This window comes from Silene latifolia, chromosome X (genome assembly GCF_048544455.1).
Source record: "Silene latifolia isolate original U9 population chromosome X, ASM4854445v1, whole genome shotgun sequence".
NCBI lineage: Eukaryota > Viridiplantae > Streptophyta > Magnoliopsida > Caryophyllales > Caryophyllaceae > Silene > Silene latifolia.
This window is the reverse complement of record NC_133537.1, coordinates 342,011,580-342,033,969: the sequence shown is the minus strand read 5'-3', so window position 1 is coordinate 342,033,969 and position 22,390 is coordinate 342,011,580. Positions and strand designations below refer to the sequence as shown.

Sequence of the window (22,390 nt, the reverse complement as noted above, 5' to 3'; positions counted from 1 at the left end):
TAGTATTTATAGGACATGAAAAACTTAATAATCTGCATCCAAAGACAGTAAGGCAGTAAATTACATATACAATATACAATATCGAAAAATGGAGGATCAGAACGACAACGACTCTCATGTCGCGGTTGTTATGGTCCCTTTTCCGGCTCAAGGTCACCTAAACCAACTCCTCCATCTCTCGCATCTCGTAATCTCTTATGACATTCCGGTTCACTATGCAGGGTCGGCCATGCACAACCACCAAGCCAAGGTCAGGGTCCAAGGTTGGGATTCCGAAAGTCTAACCAAGATCAAATTCCATGACTTCCAAATCCCTTCCTACATTTCGCCTCCTCCAAAACCCGAACTTTCTTTCCATTTCCCGGTTCACCTTGGACCACTTTTTGATATTCCAAAACATCTAAGAAAACCCGTGTCTGAACTCTTGGAGCAACTCTCGAAAAAGTATCATAGAGTCATTGTTGTTCATGATTGCCTAATGGCTTCTGTGGTACAGGATGTCGAGTTCATGACAAAGGTTGAGTCCTTTCAGTTCAATCCTATCTCTGCCTTCTACCGGTTCTTAGGTTCCTGGGAAGAAATAGCGGAATCTGATAAACCTTTTCAAATAGATCCGAGTGTTAATGTCCCGAGATGTATTCCCTCCGATGAAGGGACCATGACACCAGAGGTCTCAAGGTTTTTCGTCGATCAGCAAAAATTCTGGGGGATCGAGTCAGGACGAATTTACAATACGTCAAGGGTGATAGAAGGTCCATATGTAGAGCTGTTGGAAAAACTATTAGGAAACGATACTGAAAACAAACACTTTGTCCTCGGACCTTTTAATCCGGTAGAAATGTCCGGAAATCAGAAAAGACATACATGCCTAGAATGGCTCGATGAACAGAATAAAGGGTCCGTAATATACGTCTCTTTCGGATCGACGACATCACTAACAGAAGAGCAGATTGGAGAGTTGGCTACTGGATTAGAAAGAAGTGGGCAGAAGTTTATATGGGTGCTCAGAAATGCCGATAAAGCTGATGGTTTCTGTAGCAAAAAAGACAGAAATCCTGAGCTTCCGAAAGGCTATGAGGAAAGGGTCAAGGGCAGGGGACTGGTAGTCCATGAGTGGGGACCACAGTTAGACATTCTAGCACACCAGTCAATAGGCGGGTTCATGAGTCATTGTGGCTGGAACTCCTGCATCGAGAGTGTTAGCATGGGGGTCCCTATTGTAGCGTGGCCTATGCACTCTGACCAGCCGAGGAACGCTATTTTGATAACAGAAGTGCTAGGGATTGGCGTTATGGTGAGGGAGTGGGAAGACCGTGGAAAGCTAGTTAGTTCCGTTACTATTGAGAGTGCAGTCAAAAGGTTAATGGCAACAAAAGAAGGAGCGGAGATCAGGAAAAGAGCTTCGGAACTAGGTGACAGTGTCCGAAAGTCAGTTTCAAAAGGTGGAGCTTCATCCTTAGAAATGGATGCTTTCATTGCTCATATCACAAGATGATGCATACTCTTAGGGTTTTTCTCTGAAGTAGACCTGCTAAACGGGACAACCTGTTAAAGATAGTTTGTGTGTAGCCAATAGGGCTTGGTTTTAATTTTCTCTAATTCCTTTCAAGCTGTTACTCCCTCTGTCCCATTCATTTGTTTACCTTTTTTATTTTTTTACACCGCTTAAACACCTAAATAAATATTTCATTTTATTTTTTCCGGGTTTCTAAATTTTGCTTCCTATCAAATCCAATATACTACATTAAAGTGCAAAACTTCATTCTATGGTCTATTGGGTTATTTCAGATGTGCCATCACTGCATTTCAGAACTAGGAAATCTAAGAGAAAAAAATTGACACCGAGAATAACTATATGTACGACACAATCAAACTATCAAAGCAATTTTTTTTCCGGAAACAATCAAAGCAGTTCATAGTAACGACCACCTGCGTAAAATACATAATTCTTGGAAGGACATGAACTGTTCATTCATATTTCAGCAGTTTCTATGATAAACAAATAAAACAAGATAAGGGAATCGAATTCGTCAAATCAAACAGGGCCTTAGATGCCTTAGGTTTCATTCGGAACTTCTGATACAATAGGAGGAGGGAAGGGCATGGTTGTAAGGGCATGGTAAAAAAAATGTGAAGGGGCAAGGGAACATACAGGTCTCAAAGGAAGGCCCTTTTCCGTAAGAACACACTGTGAGGAAGTAAGCACTCCGCTTTTAAGGTGGTGGTATCGACATGCAGACTAGAATTTTCATCTAGTACTCACACTCTGGCTGTCCTGGTCGTTCAGGAACCTCTCTGTCTCCGTTCTCCATTTGATGATCTGATGATTATCAGAAGACAGTCCACTTTTCTCCATATCGTTGGAATTTGGACTATGATGCTGAGAGGATCCTGCAGGTAGCACAGGTGCCTACAAAAATAATATAGGAACTTCAGCATTCACGCAGCAGAAGTGCAGAACTATTACAAAAACTTAGATTAGACTATCTTACGCCTTGCAAGTCCCAGTCTTCATATAAAAGGAGCAATCCGCAGCACAAGGCCTCAAGGGGCAAACTTCGTTTTCTCCCTCCTCGCCATCATCATGTTCTCTCTGTTCTTCTTCTTTGTTTTCTTCCTCAATCTTCAAACCATCACCCCAACTGTTTTGAAATTTCTAGCCTCTCAAACATAAAAGAAGACAGTTTTAAGCTGAAGACGGTCTCGAATAAGATTTTAAGATTAAACCCATATACCCCACTTGAACAAAACTACACTGCTGTAATTGGTATTAAATTAATACAACAATGGTTTAGTGGAGATCCTCAAAAATAAGACACCTTTATCTTTTTTTATTTATTGTTATTTTATCTTTTTTTATTTCACTTCATAAATATATTCTCCAAACAACTAGTTTACACACAAAGGTGAAGTACAGCAAAACCCACTTCCTCAATTACACAAACAATCACAGATTCACAGAAACAAAAAAAAGATGAAGACTTTCATGGTTAGCACAAATATGGTTATGTTTCGACTTTCGATCCGTTTTACACTATGTTTGTGTAAAACCGTCTCACACAAGACTAACAACATACTGATAGAGTTTAGAGAATTATGAGAACGGTTTTATTAATTGAGAATTGCATGAGGAATACGTTGGTTAATACGCCCCCGCAAGATGGACGTCCGATGAGAAAGGCCAATCTTGGCACGTAAGTTCAAATGATGATCCTTGTGGAGAGGCTTCGTGAGAATGTCAGCGAGTTGGTCTTTGCTTGCGATGTGTTGTATGCGGATGTGTCCTTGATGAAGTTGTTCTTTTACGAAGTGAAAGGATAGCGCCATATGTTTCATTCTAGAGTGAAAGACGGGGTTTTTAGCATATAGTGTGGCTGAAATGTTGTCGCAGAAGATAGCTGGAGGTTTGGTGACAGCGATATGAAGTTCTTGAAGAAGGTTTCGAAGCCATAAGGTCTCAGTCGTGACCGTCGCGATGGCACGAAATTCAGCCTCGGTGGTTGAAAGAGCAAGTCCATGTTGCTTTTTGGATGACCATGAGATAGGGTTGCGACCTAGATACACAATGTAGCCTGTCGTTGAGATGTAATTATCTTTGTCACCGGCATGATCTGCATCACAAAAGGCATGAAGACAAGAGGGTGAGTTTCGATACAATTGTATACCAATGGTTTGAGTGCCTTGCAAATAACGTAGTAGGCGTTTCAAGGCAGTCCAATGGGTGGTCGTGGGATGGTGAAGGAATTGAGCAAGGCGGTTGATAGCAAAGGCAACGTCGGGCCTAGTCAGTGATAGGTATTGTAAGCTTCCAACAATTGCACGATAGGTTGCGTGATCTTGAACGGAATTGTGGTCTTCACGAGTTAACGCCGGTGAGGTAGCCATAGGTGTATTGTTAGGTTTGGCTTCAATCATTTTGTATTTGGTTAATAAGTCATAAATGTATTTGGATTGATTTAGGTGTAAACCAAGGTTATTGGGTGTGACTTCGATGCCCAAGAAATACGATAAGGGACCAAGGTCCTTTAGCGAGAATCGGTTTGATAATTGAGAATTGCATGAGGAATACGTTGGTTAATACATACTCCCGCAATTTATGTAGTTAATAGCAGCAATAACTCAAAAAGTTCATTAATTTAACAATAACTCGGAAAAAATAAATCAAAAAGAGTAATGAGATCGTTTCTCACAATTTATGTAAAATAAGAGCCAAAATCCAAATCAAATTCTCATAATTACACAGAACTATAGAAGACTAACATGAAGTAAATTTTTGTCAAAGCAAGTAAGCTGACTTTTTGGATCTTGGCTCAAAAAGAAGCAAATGGCTTAGCTAATAATAATAATTTTTGCATTATTATACTGTACATTATTATGTGCATTTTTTGCACTCTGACTCTGGTATTTAATATTTAACGGATCTTTCCAAAGACCAACTCCTCCATCTCTGAATCTCGAAAAATGGAGGACCAGAACAACTCTCAAGTCGCGGTTGTTATGGTTCCTTTTCCGGGTCAAGGCCACCAAAACCAACTCCTCCATCTCTCGCATCTCGTAATCTCGTATGGCATTCCGGTTCACTTTGCAGGGTCTGCCATGCACAACCACCAAGCCAAGGTTCGGGTCCAAGGTTGGGACTCCGAAAGTCTTAACAATATCAAATTCCATGATTTCCAAATCCCTCCCTACATTTCGCCTCCTCCAAACCCCGATCTTTCTTTCCACTTCCCGGTTCACCTTGAACCACTTTTCGCTATTCCAACACATCTAAGAAAACCCGTGTTTGAACTCTTGGAACAACTCTCGGCAAAGTATCGCAGAGTCATTGTTATTCATGATGGCCTAATGGCTTCTGTGGTCCAAGATGTTAAGCTCATTCCAAACACTGAGTCCTTTCAATTTTATCCGCTATCTGCCTTCAACCGATTCATAGGTTCCTGGGAAAACATACCAGAATCTGATAAACCTTTTCAAATAGATCAGAGTATTAGTATCCCGAGATGTATTCCCTCCAAAGAGGGGACCGTTACACCTGAGATCTCAAGGTTCATCGTTAATCAGAAGAAATTCTGGGGAACCGAGTCAGGACGTATTTACAATACGTCAAGGGTGATAGAAGGTGCATATGTTGAGCTGTCGGAAAAACTATCAGGAAATAATGCTGAAACAAAACACTTTGTCCTCGGACCTTTTAATCCGGTAGAAATGACCGGAAATCAGAATAGACATAGATGTCTAAAATGGCTCGATGAACAAAACAAAGGGTCTGTGATATTCATCTCTTTCGGATCATCGACATCACTAACAGAAGAGCAGATCGGAGAGTTGGCGACTGGGTTAGAAAGAAGTGGGCAGAAGTTTATATGGGTGCTCAGAAATGCCGATAAAGCTGATGGTTTCAGTAGGGGAAAAGACAAAAATCCTGTGCTTCCGGAAGGGTATGAGGAAAGGGTCAAGGATAGGGGAATGGTAGTCCGAGAATGGGCCCCACAGCTAGACATACTAGCTCACCAGTCAATAGGCGGGTTCATGAGTCATTGTGGGTGGAACTCGTCCATTGAGAGTATTAGCATGGGGGTGGCTATTGCAGCGTGGCCTATGCACTCTGAACAGCCGAGGAACGCTGTTTTGATAACAGAAGTGTTAGGGATTGGTGTTATGGTGAGGGAGTGGGAAGATCGTGGGAAGCTAGTTAGTTCCGTTACTATTGAGAGTACAGTCAAAAGGTTAATGGCAACAAAAGAAGGAGCGGAGATCAGGAAAAGAGCTTCGGAACTAGGTGACAGTGTCCGAAAGTCGGTTTCAAAAGGTGGAGCTTCATCCTTAGAAATGGATGCTTTCATTGCTCATATCACAAGATGATGCATATACTCTTCGGGTTTCTCCCTCAAGTAGACCTGCTAAACGGGACAACCTGTTTAAGATAGTTTGGGTAAACTATGCAACTCCTAGTTCCTGTCATTTCAGGTTGGGTTATTTGGGCTCATACCTAGTTTGTGTGTGTAGCCAATAGGGCTTGGTTCGGTTAATTTTCTCTAATTCCTTTCAAGCTGTTACTCCCTCCGTCCTACTCATTTGTTCAGTTCAGTTCAGTTCAGTTCAGATCTTATAAGTTCAGTTCAGTTCGGCTCTTATAAGTTCAGTTCGGCTCCTATAAGTTCAGTTCAGCTCCTATAAGTTCAGTTTAGACAAGTTCATACAACTTATATTAATTATAAATTCATACCCGTTTTTTAATATTGACGAATTGAAAAAAAATAGTACCTTTTTCATTAAAATCAATGCAAAAAAAAATCCAATATTAAAATTATCCTATATACATTATTCTTAAAAAAAATAGATGGTTAGAAAAAAAATAGATGGATTCGATGATGTGAGTGAAAATGAAGATGAAGATGAAAGTGACGAGTATGATGATAATATGGAAATAAATGGTTAGAAAAAAAAACGTAATATATAATTTATTTTTTATTGTAATGTATTGTATTAGTTGTAAAAAATATTAATATATAGAAAGTGTAAATTTTTATAAGTTCAGTTAGACTTCAATAAGTTCAGCTCATATAAGTTTAGTTCAACTCTTATAAGTTCAGTTCAGTTCAGCTTCTATAAGTTCAGTTCAGCTCTTATATGCAGGGCCGTCCCTGAAGTTTTGGGGGCCCTCTGCGAAAATTTTAAGAGAGGCCCCCTTACCTTATTATTAAAAGAAAAATGAGTAAAATGTATCTTAACTTTTGTGGAGAATTTTTATTTTGTTGGTGCAATTATGGAGAATTTTTATATGAAAGGCATTCCTCGAAGAAATCAAAATACAATTACAAATTTATTTTAATGTTTACATCATAAAATAAGTAGCATAGTGGGTTGTTATTCAATCTACTAGCAGTAATGCGCAGGTTCGATTCCCGCTACTAGCATTTTAATTTATCAAAATAAAACAGACGGCAAGAATCGAACCCGGGACTATCAAAACCGATTAGCATGCTTCTTACCACTGAACCATGCTAAGCATCCTGCTAATATATGGCGCTTTAGTCATATTAACATACTAAAGGATGTTTCGCGAGATTGGGCGCGGCCGCACCGCTTGCACGTGCCCTGGGCCGGCCCTGCTTATATGTTCAGTTCAGCAAATAGAAGTCCAAAAGAACAGGGTCTTCCTCAATTACACAAACAATCACAGATTCAAAGGAACAAAAAAAAAAAGATCAAGACTTTCATGGTTAACACAAATATGGTTATGTTTCGACTTTCGATCCGTTTTACACTATGTTTGTGTAAAACCGTCTCACACAAGACTAACAACATAGTGTAGAACGGATCGAAAGTCCAAACTCAAAAAGTTCATTAATTCAAAAAGTTCATTAATTTAACAATAACCCAGAAAAAATAAATAAAAAAGAGTAATCTTTTAATAATTTAATAGGAGATCGTCCCTCGCTATTTAAAATAAGAACCAAAATCCAAATCAAATTCTCATAATCACACAGTACTATAGAAGACTAACATGAAGTAAATTTTTGTCAAAGCAAGTAAGCGGACTTTGTGGATCTTAGCTCAAAAGAAGCAAATGGCACAGCTAATGACGTTATTACATATACAATTTAATAATACGAAGTAATAATTTTTGCATTATTATACTGTACATTATTATGTGCTTTTATTGCACTCTGACTCTGGTATTTAATATTTAACGGATCTCTCCAAAGACCAACTCGTCCATCTCTCCCATCTCGAAAAATGGAGGACCAGAACAACTCTCAAGTCGCGGTTGTTATGGTCCCTTATCCGGCTCAAAGCCACCTAAACCAACTCCTCCATCTCTCCCATCTCATAGTCTCCTATGGCATTCCAGTTCACTATGCAGGGTCCGCCGTGCACAATAACCAAGTCAAGGTCCGGGTCCAAGGTTTGGACTCAGATAGACTAACCAAGATCAACTTCCATGACTTCCAAATCCCCCCCTACATTTCGCCTCCTCCAAACCCCGATCAACTTCCACTTGAACCACTTTTCCATATTCCAACACATCTAAGAAAACCCGTGTCTGAACTCTTGGAGCAACTCTCGGCAAAGTATCGCAGAGTCATTGTTGTTCATGATTGCCTAATGGCTTCTGTGGTCCAAGATGTCAAGCTCATTCCAAAGACGGAGTCCTTTCAATTTTATCCGCTATCTGGCTTCAACCGATTCATAGATTTCTGGGAAAACATACCAGAATCTGATAAACCTTTTCAAATAGATCAGAGCATTACTATCCCGAGATGTATTCCCTCTACAGAAGGGACCGTTACACCTGAAATCTTAAGGTTCGTTATTAATCAGAGTAAATTCTGGGGGACCGAGTCAGGACGAATTTACAATACGTCAAGGGTGATAGAAGGTGCATATGTTGAGCTGTCGGAAAAACTATCAGGAAATAATGCTGAAACCAAACACTTTGTCCTCGGACCTTTTAATCCGGTAGAAATGTCCGGAAATCAGAAAAGACATAGATGTCTAAAATGGCTGGATGAACAAAACAAAGGGTCTGTGATATTCATCTCTTTCGGATCATCGACATCACTAACAGAAGAGCAGATAGAAGAGTTGGCAACTGGGTTAGAAAGAAGTGGGCAGAAGTTTATATGGGTGCTCAGAAATGCCGATAAAGCTGATGGTTTCAGTAGCGGAAAAGACAAAAATCCTGTGCTTCCGGAAGGGTATGAGGAAAGGGTCAAGGACAGGGGAATGGTAGTCCGAGAATGGGCCCCACAGCTAGACATACTAGCTCACCAGTCAATAGGCGGGTTCATGAGTCATTGTGGGTGGAACTCGTCCATTGAGAGTATTAGCATGGGGGTGCCTATTGCAGCGTGGCCTATGCACTCTGAACAGCCGAGGAACGCTGTTTTGATAACAGAAGTGCTAGGGATTGGTGTTCTGGTGAGGGAGTGGGAAGACCGTGGGAAGCTAGTAAGTTCCGTTACTATTGAGAGTACAGTCAAAAGGTTAATGGCAACAAAAGAAGGAGCGGAGATGAGGAAAAGAGCTTCGGAACTAGGTGACAGTGTTCGAAAGTCGGTTTCAAAAGGTGGAGCTTCATCCTTAGAAATGGATGCTTTCATTGCTCATATCACAAGATGATGCGATGCATACTCTCCCGTCATTTCAGGTTGGATTATTTAGGCTCATACCTAGTTTGTGTGTGTAGCCAATAGGGTTTGGTTCGGTTAATTTTTTCTAGTTCCTTTCAAGCTGTTACTCCCTCCATCCCATTTATTTGTTTACCTTTTTTATTCTTTTACACCGCTTAAACACCTAAATAAATATTTCATTTTATTTTTTCCGGGCTTCTAAATTTTGCTTCCTATCAAATCCAATATAGTACATTCAAAATCTAAGAGAAAAAAATTGACACATCTTTAAAAGATTAGAAAGCAAAGCAAGAGCCCTCAGTACTTGAACAACACAGAGAATAACTATGTACGACACATTCAAACTATCAAAGCATTTTTTTTCCGGAACAATCAAAGCAGTTCATAGTAACGACCACCTGCATAAAACACATAATTCTTGGAATGACATGAACTGTTTAATCATAATTCAGCAGTTTCTATGATATACAAATAAAACAAGACGAGGGAATTGAATTCGTCAAATCAAACAGGGCCTTACATGCCTTAGGAGGAGGGAAGGGCATGGTAAAAAAATGTGAAGGGACAAGGGAACATACAGGTCTCAAAGGAAGGCCCTTTTCCGTAAGAACAAACTGTGAGGAAGTAAGCACTCCGCTCTTAAGGTGGTGGTATCGAAATGCAGACTAGAATTTACACTGGCCAGTTTTCATCTAGTACTCACACTCTTGCTGGCCTGGTCGTTCAGGAACCTCTCCGTCTCCGTTCTCCATTTGATGATCTATGATTATCAGAAGACAGACCACTTTTATCCACATTGTTGGAATTTGGATTATGATGCCGAGAGGATCCTGCAGGTAGCACAGGTGCCTACAAAAATAATATAGGAACTTCAGCATTCGCGCAGCAGAAGTGCAGAACTATCACAAAAACTTAGATTAGACTATCTTACACCTTGCAAGTCCCAGTCTTTATATAAAAGGAGCAATCCGAAGCACAAGGCCTCGAGGGTAAACCTTCGTTTTCTCCCTCCTTGTCATCATCATGTTTTGAAATTTCTTCTTCTTTATTTTCTTCCTTGATCTTCGAACCATCACCCCAACTGTTTTGAAATTTCTAGCCTCTCAAACATAAAACAAAACCGTTTTAAGCTGAAGACGGTCACAAATAAGATTTTAAGATTAAACACATATACCCCACTTGAACATAACTACACTGCTGTAATTGGTAGTATTAAATTAATACTCCGTACAACAATGATTCTAAGACACCTTTATCTTTTTTTATTTATTTTTATTTATATCTTTTTTATTTCACTTCATAAATATTCTCCAAACAACTAGTAGTTTACACAAAAAGGTGAAGTACAGCAAAACCCACTTCCTCAATTACACAAACAATCACAGATTCACCGCAAATTCTCCCTTGCGACGGACGGTATCCGTCACAAACTTGTGACGGGTACCATATTATCTCACACAAAACCCATAGGGGGTGAGACAAGAGCACATGGGGTGGGTGCCCACCTTGTCCCCTCTACCCATTTCTACTCACAAAATACCCGTCGCAATATCCGACCCGTCGCAAGGGAGACCCACTGCAGATTCACAGGAACAAAAAAAAAGATCAAGACTTTCATGGTTAACACAAATATGGTTATGTTTCGACTTTCGATCTGTTTTACACTATGTTTGTGTAAAACCGTCTCACACATTTCATGAATTTACTCAATTCTTTTGATTAGCTTTCCATTTTGATTTTTTATCCTCATATCAAAATATGAAAAATTAATTATATATCAATTTTAAATCTATAAATAATACGGAGTACATTATAAACTAAAAGATTTACAAATACCGTGCATGCATGAGCGGGATCCATAGTTACTATTAATTTGGTTTAACCCATAAAGTCGTCTACAATAAAAAAAAATTAAGATAAGATACCAAGTATTTCAGTGTGTCCTGAAAAAGATCAACCCAATAACAATAAATCAATTGTAAAAACTACCGATTTTATTTTGACGATCGAATATTCTAACAAAATGATTGATATATTCAAATAGGGTGATCATATGATATAAGTACCAAATTTTTAAAAAATAGTTACCATGTATGATGTATCCATGTCACTATAATAATTTAATAAGAGGCAAAATCAAAATCAAATTCTCATAGTCGCATATCCAAAACATGGAGTAAAATTTTGTCAAAACCAGTAAGCGGACTTCTTTTATTTTTGCTCCATAAAACAAATGGCGCAGCTAATGACGTTATTGCATATACAGTTAAATAATGTTTGCATTATTTTACACATTTTCTGCTTTTTTCTGCACACTAGTATTTATAGGACATGAAAAACTTAATAATCTGCATCCAAAGACAGTAAGGCAGTAAATTACATAATACAATATCGAAAAATGGAGGATCAGAACGACTCTCGAGTCGCGGTTGTTATGGTCCCTTTTCCGGCTCAAGGTCACCTAAACCAACTCCTCCATCTCTCGCATCTCGTAATCTCTTATGGCATTCCAGTTCACTATGCAGGGTCGGCCATGCACAACCACCAAGCCAAGGTCAGAGTCCAAGGTTGGGATTCCGAAAGTCTAACCAAGATCAAATTCCATGACTTCCAAATCCCTTCCTACATTTCGCCTCCTCCAAAACCCGAACTTTCTTTCCATTTCCCGGTTCACCTTGGACCGCTTTTTGATATTCCAAAACATCTAAGAAAACCCGTGTCTAAACTCTTGGAGCAACTCTCGGAAAATTATCGCAGAGTCATTGTTGTTCATGATAGCCTAATGGCTTCTGTGGTACAGGATGTCGAGTTCATGACAAAGGTTGAGTCATTTCAGTTCAATCCTATCTCTGTCTTTTACCGGTTCTTAGGTTCCTGGGAAGAAATACAGGAATCTGACAAACCTTTTCAAATAGATCAGAGTGTTAATATCCCAAGATGTATTCCCTCCGATGAAGGGACCATGACGCCAGAGGTCTCAAGGTTTTTCGTCGATCAGCAAAAATTCTGGGGGATCGAGTCAGGACGAATTTACAACACGTCAAGGGTGATAGAAGGTCCATATGTAGAGCTGTTGGAAAAACTATTAGGAAACGATACGGAAACAAAACACTTTGTCCTTGGACCTTTTAATCCGATAGAAATGTCCGGAAATCAGAAAAGACATACATGCCTAGAATGGCTCGATGAACAGAACAAAGGGTCCGTAATATACGTCTCTTTCGGATCGACGACATCACTAACAGAAGAGCAGATTGGAGAGTTGGCTACTGGGTTAGAAAGAAGTGGACAAAAGTTTATATGGGTGCTCAGAAATGCCGATAAAGCTGATGGTTTCTGTAGCGAAAAAGACGGAAATCCTGAGCTTCCGAAAGGCTATGAGGAAAGGGTCAAGGGCAGGGGACTGGTAGTCCGAGAATGGGGACCACAGTTAGACATTCTAGCACACCAGTCAATAGGCGGGTTCATGAGTCATTGTGGCTGGAACTCCTGCATCGAGAGTGTTAGCATGGGGGTCCCTATTGTAGCGTGGCCTATGCACTCTGACCAGCCGAGGAACGCTGTTTTGATAACAGAAGTGCTAGGGATTGGCGTTATGGTGAGGGAGTGGGAAGACCGTGGGAAGCTAGTTAGTTCCGTTACTATTGAGAGTGCAGTCAAAAGGTTAATGGCAACAAAAGAAGGAGCGGAGATCAGGAAAAGAGCTTCGGAACTAGGTGACAGTGTCCGAAAGTCGGTTTCAAAGGGTGGAGCTTCATCCTTAGAAATGGATGCTTTCATTGCTCATATCACAAGATGATGCATACTCTTAGGGTTTTTCCCTGAAGTAGACCTGCTAAACGAGACAACCTGTTCAAGATACTTTGGGTAAACTATGCACCTCCTGTCATTTCAGGTTGGGTTATTTGGGCTCATACCTAGTTTGTGTGTGTAGCCAATAGGGCTTGGTTCGGTTAATTTTCTCTAATTCCTTTCTAGCTGTTTCTCCCTCCGTCCTATTCATTTGTTTACCTTTTGTATTCTTTTACACCGCTTAAACACCTAAATAAATATTTCCTTTTATTTTTTTCCGGGTTTCTAAATTTTGCTTCCTATCAAATCTAATATAGTACATTAATGTGCAAAACTTCATTCTATAGTCTATTGGGTTATTTCAGATGTGCCATCACTGCATTTCAGATGTGCCATCACTGCATTTCAGAAAGCAAAGCAAGAGTCCTCAGTACTTGAGCAACACCGAGAATAACTATGTACGACACATTCAAACTATCAAAGCATTTTTTTTTTCCGGAAACAATCAATGCAGTTCATAGTAACGACATGAACTGTTCATATTTCAGCAGTTTCTAATTTCTATGATATACAAATACATAGAAACGACATGAACTGCGTAAAATACATAATTCTTGGAAGGACATGAACTGTTCAATCATATTTCAGCAGTTTCTATGATATACAAATAAAACAAGATAAGGGAATTGAACTCGTCAAATCAAACAGGGCCTTAGATGCCTTAGGTTTCATTCGGAACTTCTGATACAATAGGAGGGAAGGGCATGGTAAAAAAAAAAATGTGAAGGAACAAGGGAACATACAGGTCTCAAAGGAAGGCCCTTTTCCGTAAGAACAAACTGTGAGGAAGTAAGCACTCCGCTCTTAAGGTGGTGGTATCGACATGCAGACTAGAATTTACACTGGCCAGTATTCATCTAGTACTCACACTCAGGCTGTCCTGGTCGTTCAGGAACTTCTCCGTCTCCGCTCTCCATTTGATGATCTATGATTATCAGAAGACAGTCCGCTTTTCTCCATATTGTAGGAATTTGGATTATGATGCTGAGAGGATCCTGCAGGTAGCACAGGTGCCTACAAAAATAATATAGGAACTTCAGCATTCAAGCAGCAGTAGTGCAGAACTATTACAAAAACTTAGATTAGACTATCTTACACCTTGCAAGTCCCAGTCTTCTAGCTTCTCAAACATAAAAGAAGACCGTTTTAAGCTGAAGACGGTCTCAAATAAGATTTTAAGATTAAACACATATACCCCACTTGAACAAAACTACACTGCTGTAATTGGTATTAAATTAATACAACAATGGTTTAGTGGGATTGTAGGGTCCCGGATAAAAATTTACCGGAAATCTCTCGGAAGGTCTCTCAGAATAGATAAATCAGCTACACAAATTTTGAGGACCAACGGGCGACATTTGTGGGTGCTGGTATGCGATAAACTCGTATCAATCCATTTTGAGGACGAACTGGGGACATTTCAGGGTCTCTCGGGTCAGATAAATTCACGGAAATCCCACGGAAGGTCCCTCGGATCAAATAAAGCGGCCACACTAATTTTGAGGACGAACCGGGGACATTTGAGGATGCTGGTATGCAATAAATCGGTATCGTCCGAACCTTGGATAATCTTGAAAAATGGATTGATACTTGTTATTCAAAAAGATGGAGAGTTAGACGGAGATGTGGCTCACAGAATTAAAGCGGGATGGTTGAAATGGAAGATTGATTTGGGGTTTTTATGCGATAAAGATATGCCCCAAAGATTAAAAGGAAAATTTTATCACACGGCAATTAGGCTTGCCTTACTTTACGGTTCCGAATGTTGGGCCGTGAAACATGGTCGCATTCAAAAGATGAGCGTAGCGGAGATGCGTATGTTAGGTGGATGTGCGGCCATACAAGGAAAGATCGATTAAGAAATGAAGTGATCAGGGAAAAGGTAAAAGTGGCGCCAATAGAGGACAAGATGATGGAAAATCGACTAAGATGGTTTGGCCATGTGAGAAGGAGACCTATGGACGCATCAGTTAGGAGGCTCGAAACTTGGAGAACGGAAAAGGTTCCTAGGGGTAGAGGGAGACCGAGACAAACATGGTTGAGAGTGATAGACCACGATATGAGATTTCTGGGGCTTGAGGAGAGTATGGTGACGGAGAGGGCACAATGGAGGGAAAGGATACATCTGGATTTTTAGTATTTGATGTTATTTGATATATTTAGTGTTTTTATTTAATTTTAAAAAAAATTATTTGTTCTTCTCTCCTTTATTACACTTTTTTACCAACCACTTTCTTATATATTTTACTTGGTTTAGTTTTAAGGTATCCCGGATCCTTAAATTCTACTTCGGTTTTCAAAATCGTTTTAATCTTTTTTTTCGATTTAAATTTTAAGTTTTTATAAAAGAAATCCGGACTTCAATTTTAAAACCTATAAGTTTACCTTGACTTTGTATTATGTTTCGCTTTCCCTTTTGTTTTTCATTTTTCCGTTTTCTATTCTTTTTCGCATTTTGAGGTGTCCGTTCCCCCATGGACGGTTCTTAAGGATGATTCATGTCAACCGACCCCATATCATTTTGGGATTAAAGGCTCTGTTGTTGTTGTTGTTGTTGTTGTTGTTGTTGTTGTTGTTACTTGTTATTATGGTTGAAATCGAAGAAGGTAACTTTTCAAGAGACCTCGGACACGTGGTAGAAAATCCGGGAAAAAAAGGTGGTCCGGTACGACCTCTCTAACGGCTCAAATTGAAGTGTATAATGCACGGTTTTCGTGGTTTCGGGTCCTGGAACAAAATTCACGGAAATCTCACCGAAGGTTCCTCGGGTCAGATAAAGCAGCCACACGAATTTTAAGCATCAACGGGGTACATTTGAAAATGCTAGTATGCAATAAACCAACATTTGTCAAACCTCGGATGATCGTGAAAAATGGATAGATAGTTGTTATTTGGGGTTGAAATCGAATCTTCAAGAGACCTCGGACACGTGGTATAAAATCCGGGAGAAAAAGAAAGGTGGTCCGGTACGACCTCTCGAACGGCTCAAAATGAAGTGTATAATACACTGTTTTTCGGAATTTCAGGGTCCTGGAACAAAATTCACGGATATCCCACGGAAGGTCCCTTGGGTCAGATAAAGAGGCCACACGAATTTTAAGGATCAACGGGGGACATTTAAGGGTACTGGTATGCGATAAACAAGCATTGACCGAACCTTGGATATCGTGAAAAATGGATTGATACTTATTATTTGGGGTTAAAAATCCGGGAGAAAAAGAAAGATGGTCTGGTACGACCTCTCGAACGGCTCAAATTGAAGTGTATAATACACGGTTTTCAGGATTTCAGGGTCCTGGAACAAAATTCACGAAAATACCACGGAAGGTCTCTCTGGTCAGATAAAGCGGCCACAGGAATTTTAAGGATCAACTGGGGACATTTGAGGGTGCTGGTATGCAATAAACCACCATTTGTCAAATCTCACATGATCGTGAAAAATGGATAGATAGTTGTTAGTTGGGGTTGTAATCGAATAGGCTAAGTCCTAAAGACAGCTCGCACACGTGGTAGAAAATCCGGGAGAAAAAGAAAGGTGATCCGGTACGACTTCTCGAACGGTTTAAATTAAAGAGTATAATACACGGTTTTCGGGAATTTAGAGTCCTAGAACAAAATTCACGAAAATCCCACCGAAGGTCCCTCGGGTGAGATAAAACGGCCACACTAATTTAGAGGACCAACGGGGGACATTTGAGAGTGTTGGTATGCGATAAACTAGCATCGAATCTTGTATAATTGTGAAAAGTGGATAGATACTTGTTATTTGGGGTTGAAATCGAATAGGGTAACTCCTTAAGACACCTCGGACACGTGGTAGAAAATCCAAGAGAAAAAGAAAGGTGATCTGGTACGACTTCTCGGACGGCTTAAATTAAAGAGTATAATACACGGTTTTCGGGATTTCAATGTTCCGGAACAAAATTCACCGGAAATCCCACGGAAGGTCCCTCGGGTCAGATAAAACGGCCACACGAATTTTGAGGACCAACGGGCGACATTTGAGGGTTCGACAGAACCTTGGATAATCGTGAAAAGTGGATTGATACTTGTTATTTGGGTTGAAATCGAATATGGTAACTTCTTAGGAGACCTCAGAGACGTGGTAGAAAATCCGGTAGAAAAATAAACGTGGTCCGGTACGACTCAAATTGAAGTGAATAATACATGGTTTTTAGACACGGTCCTAGAAGAAAATTCACCGAAAATGTAATAGAAGGTCCCTCGGATCAGATAAAGCGGCCACACAATTTTGAGGATCAAACGGCGACATTTGAGGGTGAGGGTGCTGGTATGCGATAAACCAGCATCGACCGAACCTCGAAAAATCGTGAAAAATGGATTGATACTTGTTATTTCGGGTTGAAATCGAATAGGGTAACTCCTCAAGAACCTCGGACACATGGTAGAAAATCCAGGAGAAAAAGAAAGGTAATCAAGTACGACATCTCCAGGCACAGATTGAAGTGGTACGACCTCTAGAACGGCTCAAATTGAATTGTTCGGGATTTTTCGGATCTTTCCAAAGACAGTAAGGCAGTAAACTACATACACAATATCGAACAATGGTGGACCAGATTGATTCTGAAGTCGTGGTTGTTATGGTCCCTTTTCCGGCTCAAGGCCACCTAAACCAACTCCTCCATCTCTCCCATCTCGTAATTTCCTATGGCATTCCGGTTCACTATGCAGGGTCCGCCATGCATAATAACCAAGCCAAGGTTCGGACTCGGAAAGTCTAACCAAGATCAACTTCCAAATCCCCCCCTACATTTCGCCTCCTCCAAACCCCGATCTTTCTTTCCACTTCCCGATTCACCTTGAACCACTTTTCGATATTCCAACACATCTAATAAAACCCGTGTCTGAACTCTTGGAGCAACTCTCGGCAAAGTATCGCAGAGTCATTGTTGTTCATGATTGCCTAATGGCTTCTGTGGTCCAAGATGTCAAGCTCATTCCAAAGACGGAGTCCTTTCAATTTTATCCGCTATCTTCCTTCAACCGATTCATAGGTCCTCGGAAACATACCTGAACCTGATAAACCTTTTCAAATAGATCAGAGTATTAGTATCCCGAGATGTATTCCCTCCAAAAAAGGGACTGTTACACCTGAGATCTCAAGGTTCATTGTTTATCAGCTACGATACTCTCGGACATGTCTGTTGAGTGGCGTATTCCGTATCGATACGATACGATACGGGATACGTACCGGACACGCCAATTACTGAATTACTGACGCGATACTGACACGGCAACGACAATGGAAACATCTTGATCTTGATCTTAATTTTGATGGAAAAACAAGACTTAACTGTAATATTTTAATATTTATGTGTGGAAAGGATCTTATCTTGATCTTGATCTTTGGTGTGAGGAAGAGCCTGATCTTGATCTTTGTGTGAGGGAGAGCGGTGTGTGTGGAAAAAGAGAGAGAAGGAGAACTTGTATTGCGGCTGGTGTGATGGGTAGAAAGATTTAGGGTTTTATTTTTTAAAAGAGAAGTGTGGGGCAGAAGGTGGGTAGTTGGGTTAGATACACAACTGTTAAAGGTGATAATATTTTAATAATTACTATTGTATATTTTATAGTTTCTGGTTTTCTAACAGAGAGAGATACGGGTAGTATACTGAGTACTATAACAAGACTTGTATAAAACAAAAAAAATACAGTATAAAGTATATTTTTTATTTGTTTCTCAAATATAATAAAAAATATATATAGAAGACGTATCGTATCCGTGTCTAAAAAAAGTCAATATACTCCTTTGACCGTATTCCCGTATCTATTAAAATTCAAAATCACGTGTCGGATACTCCGATACGTATCGAATACGATACTTCGTATCCGTGTCTGAGTAACATAGTTTTTATCAGAAGAAAATTGAAAAGGTTTATCAGGTTCACCTGAGGTCTCTAATTCGTTCCTAACTGTTCGAAAAAATTCTAGCTACTGAAACACAATTATCATTTCTTTTACACCGCTTAAAAACACAAATAAATAATTCATTTTATATTTTTCGGTTTTCTAAATGTTGCTCCCTATTGAATCCAATATAGTATATTAATGCGCGAAACATCAATTTAGGGTCTATTGAGCTATTTCAGAAGTGCCATCGCTGCAAACATCAATATAGTACATTAATGCATGAAAAGAAACTAACACTCAGCTAGAATGCAAAAGAGATGTGAATTCTCCCTGAATTTCAGAACCAGGAAATCTAAGAGAGAAAAAATGACGCATCTTTATTCTAAAAGATTAGAAAACCAAAATCACAAAGCAAAGAGCCCTCAATACTTAAGCAACATCGAGTATAACTACGTACTTGTAGTATGCAAGACACATTCAAACTTTCAAAGCATTTTTTTTAATGGAAACAATCAAAGCAGTTCATTGTAAAGACCACCCGCGTAAAATACACAAGTCTTGAGAGGAAATGAACTTTTCATTTTAACGTTTCAGCAGTTTGTACTTTGTATGATATTCAAATAAAACAAGATAAGGAAACTTCATTTGCTAAATCAAACAGGGATGCCTTAGGTTTTGTTCGGATACAATAAGGGGAGAGAAGGGCACGGTAGATGGAAAGGAATGGAGAGGGAGGTGAAGGAGAATTGTTCCTTTACCTTTCTGTCCCTTTCTCGTTAAAACACTTAATCAAATAGAGAGACCATAAGAGTATAAGACTTGATAAAGTAAAAAACTTGTTAAGCAACAAGGGAAGTAGGGAACATACAGGTGATACAGCCGATATAGGTCACAAAGGAAGGCTCTTTTCTCTAAGAGCACACAGCAATGAACTAAGCATTCGGCTCTTAGGGTGGTGGTATTGACATGAGGACAAGAATTTACGCTGGCCAGTTTTCATGTAATACCCATACAGCCGTATGCCTGCTGTTCTGGTTGTTCAGGAAACTCTCCGTTCTCGTTCTCCATTTGATGGATCTGATGATTATCAGAAGACAGACCACTTTACTTCATATTGTTGGAATTTGGATGATGCTGAGAAGATCCTGCAGGTAGCACAGGTGCCTACAGAAATAATATAGAAACTTCAGCATTCACGCAGCAGAACTATTACAAAAACTTAGTATATTAGACTATCCTACGCCTAGAAAGTCCCAGTCTTCATATAAAAGGAGCATTCCACAGTACAACGCGTGTAAAGGGGTTAACTTCGTTTTCCCCCTCCTCGCCATCCTCATGTCCTCCCAGTTCTTTATTTCTTCCTCGATGTTGGAACCATCACTCCCACTGTTTTGAAACTTTAGCCTCTCACACAGTGGCACAATGGTCCCTTCCTCTACAACTACATTGCTTTCATAATCAAGTATTCACGACACTCATCACCACCAACGTTAACAACCCCAACCTCGACACCATTTTGAATATGACGAGTCCCATCCGATGAGACATCACTTTCAACTGCATTCTGAGGTTCAAGTAATGCACAACTTTCATCTCCCCAACTCCCCATATCCTTCTAGGCTTCTACATTCTTTTCGGAATTAGGAATTACCCTGAATTGTAGGCTTCTACATTCACTCCCACTGTTTGTATTCAGTATGCACAACTGCATACTGACTACAAACAATCACCCCCAAAAAATCATCAACTTTCTAGCTAAGTTATTGCAGCTAGCGTTAAATGAACTACATAACATGAAACACGACCATTTTAAATTAAGACGGTCTTAAATAAGATTTTGATGTTAATCAAATGAATATACCCACTTCCTCAATTACACAAATCATCAACATAAACAAAATTCATAAATTTAATAACAATAAATTTTAAAAAAAATTACCCAACAGTAAATACATGATGAATCTCAAAATTTGATCACAAACAACACAACCCACATTGCAAAAATCAAGTAGAGAATTGGGAATTGGGAATTAGGAATTACCCTGAATTGGCAGATTGAAGTATTCGTACATGTTTGAAGTAATCTTTGATGTAGAAACCCTAGATTATATACTATGTGAAAGCAATGGATTTGTAACATAAAAATTGATGAAATTTGAAGGGTGAAATAATAATCATAAGAAAGGAAAAGGGAATTGCAAAGATTATTAGAGGAGTTAACATTTCTCCATAATAACTGAAAATCATGAATTCGAAAAACTAACAACACGAAACCGACCTGACCCGTTTGCAATCGACGCCCTTGTTGATATGACCCGATGATTAGTGACCCGAACCCGTCATGACCCGATATGAACTCGACTCGATTAGATTGATGACCTGACAATTATTAAACTTAATGAACAAATAAAAGTGAGTTAGTTTTTAGTTCGATACCTTTGACTTAATAACGAATTAATGATTGAAGTAATTTGATAAAGTAACTAGAACCAATAATGACCCGTCTCAAATCAGACCCGGTAGTTGACTCGAAATAACCCGATTTAATACGATTCAGCCCAAACCCAACTCCACCTGAAAAGGTATGCTGGCCTGGAATGACGGGAACCAAATCTTAAGCAGGGCCTTTTAACATTTCTTTGGGCTTCATTGTAACAAAAAAGCCCATACTTCTTGCTTAAGACAGATATGAAAGCATAATATTTAGCCATTATGCCAAAGCTTGTTTCTATTCAATTAGAGTATACTAGTTTTAAACTCGTGTAAAATTACACGGGTATGTATTTGGGCCGATATTAATGCCTTTGGATGTCTTTTTTTTTTTTTTTTTGCATTTCTATTGTACTTGTCTAGTTAGTCTAAATCAGCGATCTACATAATTAATGTTTAAACTTGTTATAAATACGTGTTCACATGCAATGGTTTAGGAGGAAATAACAAAGGATATTTTTTTTTAAATATTATCTAGTTTTTAAAAATTATGCATGTAATTTATTCGCATTATATGTAATTTAATCCCGTTATTAAATGTAATTCCTTCTCGTAATTATGTAATTTTATTATTATTTAATTTTTTTTTTAAAATTATGTAATTCATTTATTTGTAATTAGTTTCATTTATTCCGATTTGTAATTCATTTCGCTTATATGCCATTAATTTCATTTATTCGAAATGTATAAAATTATTTCATAGTATTATTTCATAGTATTTGTTCTAAGACGCAATTTGCCGCATGTTTGTATAGCCGTAATTCTGAAGAAATAAATACATTGCATACTAACGGGTCCCACCATAACATGTATTTCCAAAAAAAAAAAAGTTGAATTAATGACGTGGCACGCCCTGGATTGAGTATGTCTTCTAAATTAATAAAGATAAGATTTGATCTATTATAATGTTACTATATCGTCTTAAAACTTATCAATTGGAAAAAAAATAATACATTTGTGTGTTTATATTTAAAAAAAAAATGCATATGTTTGGACTTCAATCTCAAGTTGTGTGAATATTAGACTCAATGTCATGTTTGGGC

At 39.0% G+C, this 22,390-nt stretch overlaps 4 protein-coding genes and 1 long non-coding RNA gene across 7 annotated transcripts; 4 read left to right on the top strand and 1 right to left on the bottom strand.

The window, feature by feature from the left end:
• The first annotated feature begins 88 nt into the window (after positions 1-88).
• LOC141619571 (zeatin O-glucosyltransferase-like) lies at positions 89-1,701 on the top strand. The gene has a single exon (XM_074436587.1). It carries the CDS (start codon positions 89-91, stop codon positions 1,493-1,495), a length of 1,407 nt encoding a protein of 468 aa, XP_074292688.1. The 3' UTR covers positions 1,496-1,701.
• A 718-nt stretch (positions 1,702-2,419) lies between these two features.
• LOC141619577 (uncharacterized) lies at positions 2,420-21,067 on the bottom strand. 3 transcript variants are annotated; one of them, XR_012531742.1, is made up of 5 exons: positions 20,899-21,067; positions 19,726-20,021; positions 13,733-14,003; positions 9,716-9,986; positions 2,420-2,656 (listed from the first exon to the last, which is right to left on the bottom strand). It is a non-coding gene; the product is annotated as an uncharacterized LOC141619577 (long non-coding RNA). The 3 variants fall into 3 exon arrangements; XR_012531743.1 differs by lacking the exons at positions 2,420-2,656; positions 9,716-9,986 and adding an exon at positions 10,173-10,232; XR_012531744.1 differs by lacking the exons at positions 2,420-2,656; positions 9,716-9,986 and adding an exon at positions 10,185-10,267.
• On the top strand, positions 4,462-5,862 carry LOC141619574 (zeatin O-glucosyltransferase-like). Its single transcript, XM_074436589.1, has one exon. The coding sequence runs from the start codon at positions 4,462-4,464 to the stop codon at positions 5,860-5,862; it is 1,401 nt and encodes a 466-aa protein (XP_074292690.1).
• On the top strand, positions 7,636-9,709 carry LOC141619575 (zeatin O-glucosyltransferase-like). Its single transcript, XM_074436590.1, has one exon. The coding sequence runs from the start codon at positions 7,741-7,743 to the stop codon at positions 9,124-9,126; it is 1,386 nt and encodes a 461-aa protein (XP_074292691.1). The 5' UTR covers positions 7,636-7,740; the 3' UTR covers positions 9,127-9,709.
• On the top strand, positions 11,269-13,204 carry LOC141619573 (zeatin O-glucosyltransferase-like). Its single transcript, XM_074436588.1, has one exon. It carries the CDS (start codon positions 11,536-11,538, stop codon positions 12,934-12,936), a length of 1,401 nt encoding a protein of 466 aa, XP_074292689.1. The 5' UTR covers positions 11,269-11,535; the 3' UTR covers positions 12,937-13,204.
• Positions 21,068-22,390: the final 1,323 nt, after the last annotated feature.

Bases quoted from the DNA above. Each gene is read 5' to 3' on its own strand.
- LOC141619571 (XM_074436587.1), top strand. From the start codon at position 89: ATGGAGGATCAGAACGACAACGACTCTCATGTCGCGGTTGTTATGGTC.
- LOC141619574 (XM_074436589.1), top strand. From the start codon at position 4,462: ATGGAGGACCAGAACAACTCTCAAGTCGCGGTTGTTATGGTTCCTTTT.
- LOC141619573 (XM_074436588.1), top strand. From the start codon at position 11,536: ATGGAGGATCAGAACGACTCTCGAGTCGCGGTTGTTATGGTCCCTTTT.
- LOC141619575 (XM_074436590.1), top strand. From the start codon at position 7,741: ATGGAGGACCAGAACAACTCTCAAGTCGCGGTTGTTATGGTCCCTTAT.